The following is a 16,401-nucleotide window of genomic DNA, read 5'->3' as shown; positions in this document are numbered from 1 at the left end:
GAGTCACATTGAATTATTATATTAATTGACTTAGACATTATGTTTTATCACAAACACAGAGGAGGCACTCATATACATCTATAAAATTTTACAACTGGGTAAGGGATAGGGGAAGCTTTGTTAATAAATCATCTTTAAGAAGTGGAATGTAGTTGAGGTGTGGCTTCCTGAAACCCAGGAGAAAAACTGGGATTGACCAGGTGCTTGCTCTCTGGGTGATTCCCGTGGGACATGGAAGAACTTGGACTTTTCATTCTTGTGGCATGAGGTTCCCTTATAATATGTAAAAATATAATGGTTTATCTTTAAGCTAGCCTGGTTATTTCCTGAATCAAGCTAACTTCTTCAGATAAGTGTATTTATATAATTGAAGAAAGGTGTGAAATCAAAAAGGGTTACATTTTCATTGAATTCACAGTACTTCTGTCCATATAATTTTGCAGGTGCAAACAAAAAAGAGACTTCATAAAGCTTGAACAGATTTGACACTTGTAGACTTGTTTTCTTCCCAGTCTTATGTAAGTAAATGTGTGATGGCTGAAGATATTTTCAAAACATTTATAGTCACATTCCCTTTAGTATGAATCTTCTGAGGTCCCCAGAGTACTGTGATATGCAAAGGCCTTAATAGATCCCTTATCCACTAAAAGTGTATTCTCATATAAAGACCACCAAAAAGAGGAAAATTTTACCACACTGATTGCACTTACAGGGTTTGACAGACTGGACTGTAGTGTCACACCCCTATAATCCAGCACTTGGGAGGCAGAAAAATCTCTGTGAGTTAAAGGCCAGCCTTGTCTATGAGTTAGTTCCAGAACAGACTCCAATGCTACAGAGAAACCCTGTCTCAATAAACCAAAAAAGAAAAAAAAGAATTTCTTTGCAGTATGTTTTTTTTTTCTCCAAGATTTTAAAGCCTGATGACACATACAAAGGCTCTGCCACATTGGCTAAAATTGTATAGTTTCTATTCAGCATGTGTTCTTTGATGGATGTGTTCACTTCTATGACATGCAAAGTCTTTCCTACATTGATTAAGGTTTCTCTCCAGTATGTGTTCTTTTATGTGTTTTTAGACTACGGAGTTGTGAAAAGGCTTTATCACATTGATTACATTCATATGGCTTCTCTCCAGTATGTGACCTTTTATGTATTTGGAGAGTATATTGATGTGCAAAGGCTTTACCACATTGATTACATTCATAGGGTTTCTCTCCAGTATGTGTTCTTTTGTGTATTTGGAGTTTAGAGTGCTCTGAAAAAGCTTTTTCACATTGCTTACATTCAAAGGGTTTCTCTCCAGTATGTGTTCTTTTATGTATTTGGAGACTAGATTGATGTGAAAAGGCTTTACCACATTGATTACACTGATAAGGTCTCTTTCCAGTGTGTGTCCTTTGATGTACTTGAAGACTAAAGTTCTGTGAAAAGGCTTTACCACATTGATTACACTGATAAGGTTTCTCTCCAGTATGTGTCCTTTGATGTACTTGAAGACTACTGTTCTGTGAAAAGGCTTTACCACATTGATTACACTGATAAGGTTTCTCTCCAGTATGTGTCCTTTGATGTACTCGAATTTTACTCTTCTGTGAAAAGGCTTTACCACATTGATTACATGTGTAGGGTTTCTCTCCAGTATGTGTTCTTTTATGTATTTGGAAATTATATTGACGTGCAAATACTTTGCCACATTCATTACATTCATAGAGTTTCTCTTTAGTATGTGTTCTTTCATGTATTTGGAGTTTGGAGCTTTTTGAAAAAGCTTTATCACATTGACTACATTCATCAGTTTTCTCTTCAGTATGTGTTCTTCTGTGAACTTGAAGACTTCCGACATATGAAAAGTCTTTATCGCATTGATTACATTCATAGAGATTCTCATCAGCATGTGTACTTTTAAGTAATTGGAGAGAACTGGTACCTCCAATGGTTTCATCATATTGAATACCATCATATGGCTTCTCTGCAGAATAAAATTTTTCAAGCCTTTGAAGATGACTGTAACATGCAAAGTCTTTAGCACATTGAGTATATTCAGATGGTTTTTCTCCATTATGGTTTCTTTCATACCTGTGAAGATAATTGGCACATGTAAAAGTTTTACCATGCTTATTACATTGATGAATCTTAATATCTATATGAATTAATTTTAATAATTTTATTTAGTGTAAAGAGGAATCAGATTTTAAGTTTTACATTCAAGGTGCTGTCTTTCAGTACGGGATATTTTGTGTCTTTGAAGAACCTTTAATAGTAAGGGTCTATTTTTAAATGAACCACATTTATAGCATCCTTTTATATGAGGGTTTTTTTTACATATTTGAAAGGAACTAGACTAACTCAGTTTTAAATAACCTTACATTTCTTTTGGATTCTTAGGTTTTCCTGCAGTGTAATACCTACCACAGGAAAGTCTACTAGGACAAACAAAAGTAAGTACACAGTCCAACACTCATAGGGCTTAACTTCAGTGTGAGTTTGCTGATATCTTCCCAAGGAAATTTGAAAACCAATTAAATATAATCTTACAGCACATTCAACAAATCTACCCAGTGTTGAAATACTAAATATTTTTCATATCTTCTCATTATTCTGAAAGAGATACAGTCCCTCTTTCCATTTTGGAAAGCTCACTTGTGACATATGACTTCCTTATTAAAGGAAGAAGAATTCTCCATTGAATTCACACAGTTTGACTTTTTGTAACTCACAGACATGTGGTGTAGGAATTAATGTTTCTCCACAAAAACTCTCATAAACTATCACTTTCAATAAATTTGGCAAAGTCACAAGTATATGAGTAACATGGGCTTTACTATAGAGTATATTTTTTGGACACTTTTAGACATATACTTATTATCTATTCAATGTGTCTATGTGTGTTCCTTGTGCAATATCTGAGTGGTTTGAAACTAAATGGATTGGCAGCTCTACAGCATAGTTGTCATGGGGCTATGATTGAAATAAATGATGGTATTAGTTAAGACATTGTTTCCTTCTCTTCTGTTTAGAGGAATGCCTTGGAAACACACACCAGTTACCTCATATTGAGCCACATGATTTTATGAGAAATTAATAATCATCAATATACTTTATGCTGTGCTTATTTATACTACTGTTTTCTTTAAATCTTCCAGGACAAATTCAAATTTCTTCAGAGACAAATATACACCAAGTTGCAAATAAAAATTACCTTCCATCTTTTCTAGCATTTTGAGAATGCTCTTCAAAATTATGATCTTCCCAACTGTAGCCTAAAATATAGGAACAGAAAGTAGATAATATATTAATGGATATTGTACAAAATTTGAATATCTTAAGTGAACTATGCCTTAGTTATTTGGCTCATTCTTATTCTTTCTCAAACACAAATAGACAAAAGTATCGATAACTAATACACAGTTGTCCCCTTATTTTAAAATGTGAAGGGAAGTTCACAATCTTACCAATAGCAGTGAGGTTCCTGTATGTCTCCAGCATCACATCTTTGTAGAGACTCTTCTGGGAAGGATTCAGCAAAGCCCACTCATCCTGAGTGAAGCTAATGTACACATCCTCATAGGTCACTGAATTCTAGAAGAATCCAATCAACAATATAACAAAGTGTGATCCTGACATTGGATACTTCTTTTACAATGATATATGTGTATAATGCTGCTGCTTCACATACTTCTTCCATGCCATTACAGTATAATATTAACACCAATAACTGTAGAAGAAAACTGAAGAGGAGGTTCACATGTGTCATTCCTTGGCCCTTTAAATAGGATACAGCCTTGAGAAAGAAATGCCAATGAACAGACATACAGAGACAGACAAGCAACCAGATCAACACTACTGAGAAAACATTACACAAATAATAAGACCAATCATTATCTAAAAGAAGGATGGCAAAATTGGGTATATTCATTTGTGACTTTAATCCCAGTGATCAATGTAAAAGCAGATGAAATAAACTGAGTTGGATATTAGTGAAAGCCTATGCAATGAGTTACAGGTAAGCCAGAGTTACAAATTAATAAAACCTAGTATCCAAACAAAAAAATCATTCAAATAAAAAAAACATAAAAAGAAATCAAAGGTTTTACTGAAGTTCATACAAAAAGTTTTGTATTCACTTTAGTTCTACATTCATCTTCCAGAACCTCCAGTGGCCCAGTTTAAACTGTTTCATAATAAGATCTCAATAAAAGGGAGTGCATGTTTAACAGTTACAAATGGACCAAAGAAAACATCAGCCCTGTAAATGATGATCATAAATGACATAGAGTAATGGAGCTGGGTCAGCAATTAAGCAGTCTTGCTGTCCTCGCAGATAAGTGGGCACAATTGCCAGTACTAAAAGGGGGCTTGTAAGTATCCATTACTTCAACTTCATAGGTTCTGAGGCTTCTTGTGACGACCATGAGGAACAGGCACGCATGTGGTACATACCCTTGTTTATAGATACAACCTCATATTCATTGAAAGCATTCAAAACAAAAAAATTAGAGGCAGTAAGAAAGTCAAACACCTGCAGTGCATTGATTCGGAAGGCAGAGGTATTAATGTCATGGATACTACTCTTCTGGGAAAGAGAATGAGACCCTCCACCAAGCTTCAAATTTCAAGAAGTTCAGCATCTGAACTTATCCTTGAAATGTACAAAAACCTATATTGCAGACTCATCAGATAACAAAACAACACACAAAAATAACAAGTATGTTGCTTGCCCATTAATCTCTCTGTGCAGAAGTCAGGATCATTTGTATTTCTGAGTTGAGGATAGCAGGGTCTAAGGAGCTACACTGAGGACCAAGAGCTACACAGAAAAACATTGTCTTTCAAAAACAAAAGTTAAAAAAAATTAGAATAGAAATAAGGATAGCAAAGGCTTAAGAGTAAATAGTAATTGTTTCAAATGCATGTTTTGTCTTTTAGTGATACCATATATAATAGCAGTGAAGTCATAACAGCTGGACACACATAACCACAAATGGGTTGTGGCTATAAACATGTAAATCCAATCGCCAATATAGAAATTTCATCCAAAAGATTTCACCTACTAAATGTTCCACAAATACAACAAATAAGAGGACCCTGGAGAGACAAGTGTTCAACCACTTCTTCTAATCTGGGACCTTTTCCTTCAATTAACTACATTCTGACCCTGATCCATAAATATTCATAGTCATCCCATGATAAAAAAGTATTTAGTCTAACTTCAATGACTGTCATAGGCTGGAATAGTTCCTGAAGTGTTTCAATGTGAAGCCTGTAATAACAATCGTGATATTGACTTGACTTGGCCATAACCCAGTCCAATAAAGCCACACCTAATAGTGCCACTCCCTAGGAGATTATTGGGTCTAACCACATTCAAAGTACTAAAGTGGTTTATCTGAGTCTTAAGGTACATAGATTACCAATTATTTAAGGTACTGCCATATTGGCTACCATAGTGGCTATACACGTTTGCATCCCCAGCAGCAATGGAGGAATGTTCTACTTACTCAACATCCTTGCCAGCGTGATTTGTCCCTTGTGTTATTGAATCTAGCTATTCTGACAGGTATAAGGTGAATTCTCAAAGCTCTTTTGATGTACATTTTATTGATGGCTAAATATATTGAAAATTTAGATAAGTGTTTCTAAGACAATTTCAATTAATCTACCGTAGAACTCCTTGTTTAAATCTGCATCACATTTTTATTCAATTAAGTTATTTCTTGATGTGTTGCTTGAGGTCTTTTGCTTCTGAACAAGTAAACCCAAACTACATGGACAAACATGATGTGTATTCATTGTAAGTGGATATTAGCTGTTGAGTAAAGACTAATTACAATACAATCCACAGAACCAGATAAGGTAAATGACAAAGATGGCTGTAGCAGGGGAGTGCATGGATCCCAAAGGGGAACATTAAATAGACTAGATTTTGTGGGAGTACTTAGAGCAAGAACAGGAAGGATCATGGGAGTAAATGGAGGTATGGCGGGGAAAAACACAACAAGAAATTACTAGAATAGGAAATCTTTAATGGTTGATGGTCAAACAGTGCAGTAACAACTTTTTGCAATCTTTGAGGGTGATTATAGTGAGGACTCCCTATAACTCAGAAATATGGAGCCTGTATTGTCTATCTTCTGTAATCACATATGGTTCCCAGTGGTGGGACCAGGAAACCAAGTCATCCACAAAATATTTGACACACACTTTTGGTGTATGAAAGATATATCAGGAAAATGATGGCTCAAGATTTGTGTAGTGGCTAACCAATGACTGGCCCAACTTGAAGCCCAATGTGGCTAGGAAGAGCACCTAGATGGGCAGAATCCAGAAGATGGATGGCTCAGAGAACTAGGGTAGAAACAAATACAAATAACAATAAAGAAAAAAGTCAATGTAATTGATACCTAATTCCATGACCATCAGCTTTCCAGGTCTCCAATCCTGTTCATCTCTGTTGAGAGCAGCACACTTCTTTTTCTTGGGCTGGTTCTATTCCACATTAGTAACTCTCCTTGGTAGGTAACCTATGACCCTGGAATCTCTAACATCTTAATTAAAGAATTCCTACTTTCCAGTATTAAAGTCCACTCAAGATCTTCTGTACCCTTCCATAGGCTTTGGGTCAATACACTGACTCTGCAGTGCACACATCTGGTCTTCTAGATTCTGGCTGGCTCAGTTCCACTGTCACTGCTGTTTTGGTGGTCATCTCACAGTGCTGGCCTCTCCAGACACTGGGGTCTTTGGTTGCAACTGGGTTTCACTTTGAACAGTGTTTCTCATAAAATCTCCTCAAGGAGCTGCACCTCTTGGCATGACCCTTACAGTCCTGGAAAGTCAACTGCCAATGAGACCAAACATTCAGTGATGTCCTTTCCTGGCCTCTCACAGTGCTGAGCCTTATATCCATCAATACCTTCAAAATATTACCACCTGGGTGAAGCACATTATAAACTCCATCTACCTGTTGAGGTACAACTGTGGCTACCTCTGGAAGACAGTTGCTCTGTGCTTCTAGAAAGCACTTCCCAGACATTTTCACATCAGTGATGCTGATCTCTTAATCGTCACTAAATTTTTAGCTCTAGTCATTCAGCATTAAGTACCCAACAGAGCAATATTTTGATTAAATACTTCTGCTAACTTGCTCATCACAGCTGATTCTTCAGCCCCAGATAACAAGAAACAGAGAATTTAATGTGTTTCTTTTATCCTTAATTCTTAAGCCAGAACCATGTGGTCCAAGCTGTCAGGTTCTGCTGCTTACTGGCATTGGAACATGGCACCTTGTTTAATTCTATTTTTACTAGCTTTCTGTCTTCTGCTGGATAAGCTTGGCTGTCCTGAAACTTAATCTGTAAACTAAACTGTCCTTGAACTAACAGAGGTGTGCAGGCCTCAGTGTTCTGAGTGCTAGGATTAAAGTCAATGTGCCACCACCCCCTCAGGCCACCAATCCCTTTATTCCATTTCTTAATCTGTTGATGTCCTTGAGCAGAGGATTTAGATACATTCCACTTTTGGGGGCCCTTATCCTCTCAAGTAAGTTTCCTTGCTCAGCTGCTCTTTTTATTATGTATCTTCAGTAGAGTTACCACTAATATCCACTTGGCTTAGTCTATCTTACGCTGTGTTGAGGATTCTTCTTCCCAGGAAATTAATCAAAATCCCCTTACTTTAGCCTCAGGCAGATTCTTTGAACCAAGGCACTTTCTTCACCAAAATATCACAAGAATTATTTCTAAAGAACATATTAAAATTCTTCTCTGAAATCTTTTGAGCTAGCTCCTGATATTTCATATTATGAAGGTCACTCTCTCCCATGCTACTCCTAGTATGACCCTGTATGCAGTGCCAAATGCATGCTTACCTTTTTTAAAGCCCAATAATCAAAGATAGACCTTATGATTCTAAACAAAAGCATGGTGAGAACTAGAACAGCAATACTCAAGTCCCTGGGACCAACTTCTGTTTTAGACTTTTTTTTTTTTTTGTAAAGAGACACCATGACCAGAAAAACTCTTATAATAAAAACATTTAATTGAGGAGACTCACATACAATTTCAGAGGTTGAGTTAATTGTCATCATGGCTGGAAGCTTGGAAGTTGTCAGGCAGATGTGACACTGTTGCTGAGAGTCCTTTGTTCTTGACTCAGAGGAAACAGGACACACTGGAAAGCATCCTGAGAATAAGAGACCTCAAAAACTCACAGTGACATTCTTCCTCTAATAAGACCATGTCAACTCCAGAATGGCCACACCTACCACTACTTCCACTCCCTAAGAGATTATAGGGGCCAATTATATTCAAACTACCACAGTGGTATAGCTGAGTCTTGAGGAAGATAGATTCCCAATTATCTCAGAAATTGCCATATTGATTTCTATACTGGCTATACAGGTTTACATTCCCAGCTACAATAGGGGAGTGTTCCTTTTTCTCCATATTTTTGCCAGTATGAGATGTCACTTGTGTTATTAATCCTAGCCAATCTAACAGGTATAAGATGAATCATTAAAGTACTTTTGATTTATATTTCCTTGAAAGCTAAGGATTTTGGACATTTATTTATCTGTTTTCAGCCAGTTTTAAATTAATCTATTTAGAATTCTTTATTTTGATCTGTACCATATTTATATTTGATTATTTGATTTGTTGACATCTAGTTTCCTCAGTTCTATTTTATTCTGAACAAATAAAACCAGAACCACATAGACAAAAAATGATATGTACTCGTATATATGTGCGTACTAGCAGTTGAGTAACAATAATCTCAGTACAATCCACAGACACAGAAAGGGTAAATTACAAGAATGGCTGTTGCAGGGGATGCATGGAGCCACATGAAAGATGGAAATGGACTAGATTTTATGTGTGAACAGGGAATAGCAAGAGTAATAATCATGGGATAAATGGAGGGATGGAGGGGGACTATACAGGGAGAGATGACTGGAATAGGAAAAATTTTAAAGTTGATGTGGAAAACTAATACTTTAAAAACCTTTTGCTAGCTAAGAGGGCAACTGTAGTGAGGACTCCTAGTAACTAAGAATATGGAGCCTGAACCTGTCATCTTTTCTAAAGACAAATAGCTCCCTGTGGTAAGAATAGAAAATAAAGCCAGCCACAAAATATCTGACACAGAGTTGTGTTGTCTGGAAGATACACCAGGAAACTGGTGGCTTAAATTGGTGGAGTGGCAAACCAATGACTGGACTAACTTGAGGCCTAAGTGAAAAGAGGAAACCCATGACCAACACTGCCTGGTTCCGAATTTAGAGTAGAACAAAATAAAAGTAATAAAAAAGAAAATAATAATCAATATAATGATTCCTAGCTCTACTCTGATAAAATCATAGATTGTTTTCTAGCCTAATTTTCAACAGATGGCCTTCCTCTGGAAATTGTTTATGGCAGATGCAAAGAACTTTACTAAAATACTAGCTGAAGCACGTGGAAGCAAGCAGAAATTTGGGTGAGGAATATTTTAGAAGCCAGACATGTCAAAGACATGAGAAAGACCACAATTAACAAAATCAAGTAAGCAGAGATCATAAGGGCTTAGAGAGACTGACAGAGCAATTATGGAGCTTGCAGTGTCTGAATTCTATCCTCTCAATGTGTACTGCGGTTGCTTTGCTTGGTGTTTTTGAGGGACTGCTAACCGTAAGAGTGTTTCTGACTCTTTTGCTTGCTCTTGGGAATATTTTCCTTCTCCTGGGTTGTGTAATCATTCATGAATATGAAGTTTTGTATCTAGCCTTATTGTATCTTGTCATGAAGTTTGTTGACATTCCTAGGAGGTCTGATCTTTCTGAAGGGAAACAGAGGAACAGTGGATCTGGGCCAGAGGGAGTGTTGGGGACTAAGGAGTTTAGACAGGGATGAGGCTGTGATCAGGATGTACTGTATGAGAGAAGAATAAATAAAGAGAATAAACAAAAAGAAATGAAAATGCTTTGAATCTAACTTCAAAATCTTCACAATCTTTAACAGCCAAGATGTTGTTTAAATATCCCAAGGCTCTTCTGATACTCAAGACAAAATATTGTCTTCTGCATCCTTTAGAATCAATAAACAAAGTAAACTTTTCAGATATAAAATGACACAGGATATAGTCTATTTATAAAGAGAGGAATATATCTGTCTGTGTTCCAGTCCCGAATTCAGGCAGATATCCCATATTCACATACAGACCACACCAGGCAAAGAACAGGTAGGCCACCAGTTCATAAAACTTCTTCATTCCTTTAGTTTCCACAGTCACATTCCCCAAACAACTCTCCAGCCTTCATCACTGAGACATATCCCCATCCCCCAAGAGCTGGCCAGGCCAGCAAGAAGAACAGGTAGTTGAACTCAGGCAAAGACTCCCTGATAAAGCAGAGTCAACACCAAACATTTGAAATCCAGGCAGCCTGTCCACCCATGGAACTCCACTCTTGGAGTACAACCCCCAAACATTATCCCCTTCCCATGTGCCTTCTTGTCATTGTGTCCTAGTCCCCAAAATAGGTGGAGATGTTCTGTTTGAACAAGACACAGCAGCTGTGAGAAGTCCATGTAGGCCAGTTGCACACTGACATGTCCACTCCCAAATTTCCTAGCTAGGTGGAATCTTCTCCTTAAAGCATCTTGCTAGGCTTCCTCTTTAGAGCAAGGGATTTTCTTTAATGGTGACAATCTACTTGAAAGTTTCTGCTTCCTAATAGTACCCAGAGGTTTTTTTTTTTTTTAACCAAAAAGACTTTTTCATTTCTTTCTCTCCCACTTGTTTAATTTTATATTGTTGACCTGAATCAGTCATCTGTAAAAACTATCCAACAGAATCAATAGTTTTAAGAAATCAACCTCTACTTTTTAATTTTGGCTTACTCAATTTTCAGGTAATGGAGAAAGTAAGAATTATTTGGGACAAAATATAATCCAATGACCTCTAGCTTAATTTTTCATTGAGTCTATTTCTGACTGAACTCCTATGAAGTCCACCTTCACTGTCTGCATTACTCTCAACACTCCATCTTTTCAGTCCCATAAGAATGACTGGTAAAGCTCTTTGTATTCGTTTCTAGGGATTTAGCCATCTCAATCTTAACATTTTCAACAATCCTCCAAAAGCCATCAATTCCACGTCCTTTGCAGTAATAACATCACTCTGTTGTACCACATTTTATTATAACTTCCTTGTTATTTGCTGCGACTTAATTCTAATCAAAGCATCTCCATGTTTACTTGACTGATACTGCCAGATCACAAACCCATCATCATGGGAGCTTAGGATAGAAATTCAAGATAGCAACTGAAGTAAAAAAAAAAATATATATGGGTAAAGCTTTTTCTCTCACTTGGTCATCGTCTCAAGCTCAGCTAGCCCTCTCATCCAGTCAAGCTCCATTTGCCTATGAGTATTGCTGGACTCAGGGGAGAGTCTTCCTACATCAATCATCAAACAACACAATTTCTCACAGACATAGTAACTAGTAATTCTGAGTGGGCATGCCCTCAACTGATGTTTCCTCAGAAGACTCTAGGCTATATCATGTTGAATCTAATTCAAAGAGACCAAAATATATGAGAACATTGTAAAAATCAAAACCAGTGCATTCACCATATCATTTACTTAAGGAGCAGAAAATCATTATAAAGATAGCCAAAATTAGAAAAAAAAGAAATATGGCAAGCCTCTAAATTCAGGAAAAGGAAACTAAGACTGTCTCTCAACAGATAGCACTCAAACCAACAAAACCTCAAGGAAGTCATAATAATATACCAAATTTTTGTATATAAAAATTGATTTATGCTGGAGGGGATGTGGAGTATGGGGAACACTCCTCTACTGCCTGTGGCTGTGCAAACTTGTGGAACTATGTTGGAAATCAGTATTTCAGTTTCTCAGAAAACTGTGAATCATCCTACCTCAAGAACCAGCAATATCACACTTTGTCATGTACCAAAGGATGTCAAGGACATTTGCTCAACTATGTTCATACCAGCATTATTTGTAATAGCTAGAACCTGGAAACATAGATGCCCTTCAACCGAAGAATGAATGGATAAAGAAAATGTGGTACATTTACACAGTGGAGTACTACTCAGTGGTAAAAATATTATGGCATCCTGCAATGGAAATGGATGGAACTAGAAATTCTATCCTGTTTGAGGGAATCCAGACTCAAAATCAAGAAAACAGTACTATTCACTCAAACGTAGATACCACCTATAAAGCAAAGGATAACCAGTCTGTAGTTCACAACCACAAAGAAGCTAGGTAACAAGGAGAATGTAACAGAAACATATATGAATTCACCTGGAAAGGGAAAATAGACAGGATCTCCTGAGTAAATAGGGACAATGATCCTGTTAGGCAAGGTTATTACAGCTTGCAGAGATCTTGTGTTTTGGTTAAAGTCGTAAAACTACAGCAATTGGGCTTCTTGAAAAAGTCAGTTCTTTATTTAGATTTTAAATTGCCTTTGTCTGTGGACCCCAAGAAATGGTCACTCATGCCATTTATCAATCATCGAAAACTGATTACAAAACTCCCTATTACTAATTTTTTGGCTGCGTTGAGTACCAGACCACATACCCCTCAGGATTCAGAACTGGCAAGCAAGGTTCTATGGCAAGCAAGGTTCTCAGGGTAAAACATTTAACTCAAGAATAGTACCTCTGCATCTTCTTTATTTCTCATGCTAGAGGAAAAATGAAGTGAACGTGACATGGAAGAGAGAAAGAATAAAGAAAAGAAAGGAGAGTAAGGACAAGTAGTAGAAGTAGTGGAGGTGAAAAAGAAGAGTAAGAGTAAGGGCAGATCTCCATGAGAATTCTAGTTTCTACAGACATGGTTGGAAAAATCCATAGGCAAGAAAAATAATAATTTGCATATTAAAATCACAAAAAGTGGCAGGTAGAACCTGACAAAGCAGTACTCCAGACAGGTGACCTGACCTAGGAAAGAGCCAGCATTCAAAGGGAAGTATCTGACATTCCAAGCCCTTGGATAAAGTTAGTAAATATCCCTGAATCCTTGATTCAACCAAATTCCTCATCTAATCTCTGCTGTAGTACACACCTCTGGGAACACCCAGATTTGTTAGCAAAGGTGGGGCATGCTGGTTTCCGGATCAGTGCCTGTCTTCTATAGAAATTTCCATGTGGTCTGTTAGCAGGTAATTTTGTGGGATTGACTCTAAGTAAATTTGAGTATTAAAACAAAGAGTGAATGCCATTGCACTAAGACCTCATTGTGTAGGGAAATGGAGCAAGGTCAGTCCACTGATTAAGAAGAAGTTACACTGCCACGGTGTTCTAGGAATGCGGCCCATTTCAAAGGAAAGAATCTCGACTTAACAAGGATTTTACAGATATGATGGTGACTTTTCCAAAAGACAACTGTTCCCATAGCTTTGCAAAATAGGTTGTTCCATGTGGATGAGTACATATACACTTCCCATGGATCTGCCTATTGGTCTGTGCATTGACTGTATACTCTTGTGGGCTCCAATAAATTTTAACAGCTACAAAAACAGTAAACCTCTCATGTTGCTTCCTTCCCTCCCGTTTCTACACTCTGCCTTCAACAGCTTCAGAGTAGGTAAATGGACTCAATTCGTTCACACGTCTCTCTTCAATTATAAGTCCCCAGGAAAAGTCAGATGGATTAAAGAACTCTCACTAACTGAACTATATTTCCTTCTAAATGACCAGTCCAAGCCCATTCTGGAATGAGTTGCAAGGGTGTTTTCCCAGTACAGGGCAGCAAAAGCAGAATTAGCTGTGTTCAAAGTAATTCTCGGGTACCTAATGTGGGGGCAAGCCTGAGCTAGAAAACACACTGATACAAAGAGAAATCAGTAAATCAATAACACTTGGAAAAAAACAGGAATATAATCTTCAATTACACTAGGCTGTGTCTGGCTTTGCCGAGAGTGTCGCTGGGTTTGAGAAGGAGCTATGTTCCTTCTCCATGAGTTGGGCCCTAAATGAAAAGACATAATTGATCATGCCAGCTCTCAATGCAACAGTTTTATTTTTCTTTTCAAATAGTTGTCATGTTGTCTCATCGTGTGCATTTGGCAGAACTTTAATTTTCTCAAAAAAAAAAACCCAAAAAACAACTGGAAGTTTAAGTCACACCATGCCCTAATGTTCATTATGATTCTATAATGCCCCCTTTAGTATCATGTTAGAGGTTTGTTATTGATATGGGAATGGGTGTGGTGGCTGTTTACAAATCATTGGTGTCTTTTTCAAAGTTTAGAGACAAATGTTTGAACAATCTTTGTAAACAACTTTGTATTCTAGCATCCTAATCTCTAGGAGGCCTAGTTAATATACTATTTATCTTTGGGTAATTTAGAGGCAACTCTAACTCAGGTAAATATTTCCTATGCATTGGTGAAGCCTTTATATCAACAATTCTTGCTCTTCTGCACCACAGGTTAGTAGTGGAGTGGGAACGAACACAAGGATGCCATTTATAAACTCTACAAAATTAACTCCAAATGGATCTTACTCCTAAATGTTAAATGCAATGCGCAGAGCTTCTAAAAGATATTTGAAAAACTAGTCTCCAATTTTGAGACTTTGCTTTCCATACGTGTCATAATACGGACCACAAAAATGTTTCTAACACACAGTTCCCTGCTGGAAATGCTTTTCGCAGATGCAGCCCACAGAGGGAAGTTATTTAGAGGCCAAGACTTGTTTCTGGGGAGTTACAAGGACCACATGAGACCTCAGAGAACACTGATGGTAGCAGCAGATTCCTTTCATGACTCAGCAAGTGCCTGCCACACTGTCTCCCATGGCTCACCATTCTCTTCTCCCACATCAGACCAGTAACCCCCTACTCACCATGCCGTGGATTCCATGCTCACCCATGCTCTCCTCACAGCACCCTGCCGTAGCACTCACAGCACAGAAAGCAATCCACTGGCGCCTGCTCTGCTGTAAAATCAAGCCGGAAACATGGCGCCAGGAAGTGTCCTGCATGATTTCTGACTGACAGGTCTGCCTGGAGGCCCTGATTGGCTAGTGAGCCTTGAGTAACAAGAGTACCTCCCTGAGCTTTACAATGTGCTTAAAGACACAGCACATTGTTCATTGGCTGTGGCTTCCACCCCAGATCCAGACTTTTACAGATATGCAGACATATGAATTTCAATATCACTATGCCTCTCTCAAGTAGATGACAAAGCTCTCTTCTTGCAATCCACGACCAGATTGCCTTCATCCTCCTGGACACGATGGGGCTAGCTAGCACATCCCATTACACATTGTAGAGTATACTGATTCTCCTGTTCAAAGATGGAAGGGTGCACAGAATACTAATAAGTACAGATTTTAGGAAACCAAAGATGATGTTTGTTCTGTGGCTTCAGGCTGACATCAGGAGACACAGCACTTCTGACAGCCATGAGAGCAAACCAAGCACCAAATTACAACCAAGATGATATATTTTTACTTGCCAGAAGACTGGGTGAAAACTCCATTCCATTGCATTATTTATTTCTGAATTTCTGGTCAAACTCTTCACTAAATATTAATTATAAAATGTGTAGTCTTTATGGTAAGTTGAATACTTAAAGAATATGGGGTTAGGAAGAACGATTTTATCCATACTATGGTGAGCCAGCACATTTTCCTGAGTGGGCAAGTGAAAAATTACTTGCATTATTCCAAGTTTTCTACCTGAACAGGACTTGTAGATGAAACTTTCCATGAATGTAGAAAGTAGAATTATTAGAATGTCTCAGAGGCTGTGGTCCAGTTATTCCAACAATGGCTGCCTACCAATGGAAAGCTGAAGAATTCAGCAGTTTTTTGGTCCATGAATCAGGTGTGTCAGCAGGTTTTCAGTATCCATGAGGATTCTGAAGAAGTAGGCTCTAATGCTATGAAAGGAATGAACTTGGTGGCCAGAGTTATGTCACACAGGCAAATAAAGAGAGAGCTTTCTTCATTTATATCCCTTTACAAATAGACTGCCACCAAAAGGTATGATCCAGATTATAGGTGAATTTTTTTTGATTGATTGTTTTCTTGATTTTTGTTTTCTAAAGATGTTGTTTATCTGTGTATGCCTACATTGCATAATCTAGACCAGGCTGGTCACAAACTCAGAAAATCCAAGTGCTTCTGTTTCAAGAGTGCTTGTATTAAAGATGTGCATTACCATTAAGCTAGTAAAGGTGGTTTTTATCACCTTAGTAGATTATGACTAATGATGGGCCTTCCCACTTCAAAATGTTAAACAAGAAAGCCCCTTATTGATATACCCTGTTGTTTGGTTTTAGTTCCAGAGGTAGTCAGCTTAATTATATAGAATATCCAGCACAGCAGCTAAGACAGAAGAAACGAGAAAGATTTCTCACCTCACCTGACAAGTAGACCATGG

The 16,401-nt window shown here is 37.7% G+C and overlaps 1 protein-coding gene across 1 annotated transcript in view; it reads right to left on the bottom strand.

The window, feature by feature from the left end:
* The window catches only part of LOC125399866 (uncharacterized), an 80,316-nt gene that overhangs the window by 49,052 nt on the left and 14,863 nt on the right, over positions 1 to 16,401 (bottom strand). The window contains exons 2-4 of the mRNA XM_087897894.1: positions 3,456 to 3,582; positions 3,203 to 3,263; positions 1,041 to 2,079 (exon numbers count right to left, since the gene is read on the bottom strand). Of these exons, the coding sequence (XP_087754020.1) occupies positions 1,041 to 2,079; positions 3,203 to 3,263; positions 3,456 to 3,582 (1,227 nt within the window). The remainder of the gene's footprint in view (positions 1 to 1,040; positions 2,080 to 3,202; positions 3,264 to 3,455; positions 3,583 to 16,401) is intronic.

The sequence above is a fragment of the Myodes glareolus genome, chromosome 2, assembly GCF_982192425.1.
Source record: "Myodes glareolus chromosome 2, mMyoGla1.1, whole genome shotgun sequence".
NCBI classification, from domain to species: domain Eukaryota; kingdom Metazoa; phylum Chordata; class Mammalia; order Rodentia; family Cricetidae; genus Myodes; species Myodes glareolus.
The sequence above is the reverse complement of the archived record's forward strand: the minus strand, read 5'-3'. Positions and strand labels throughout refer to the sequence as shown.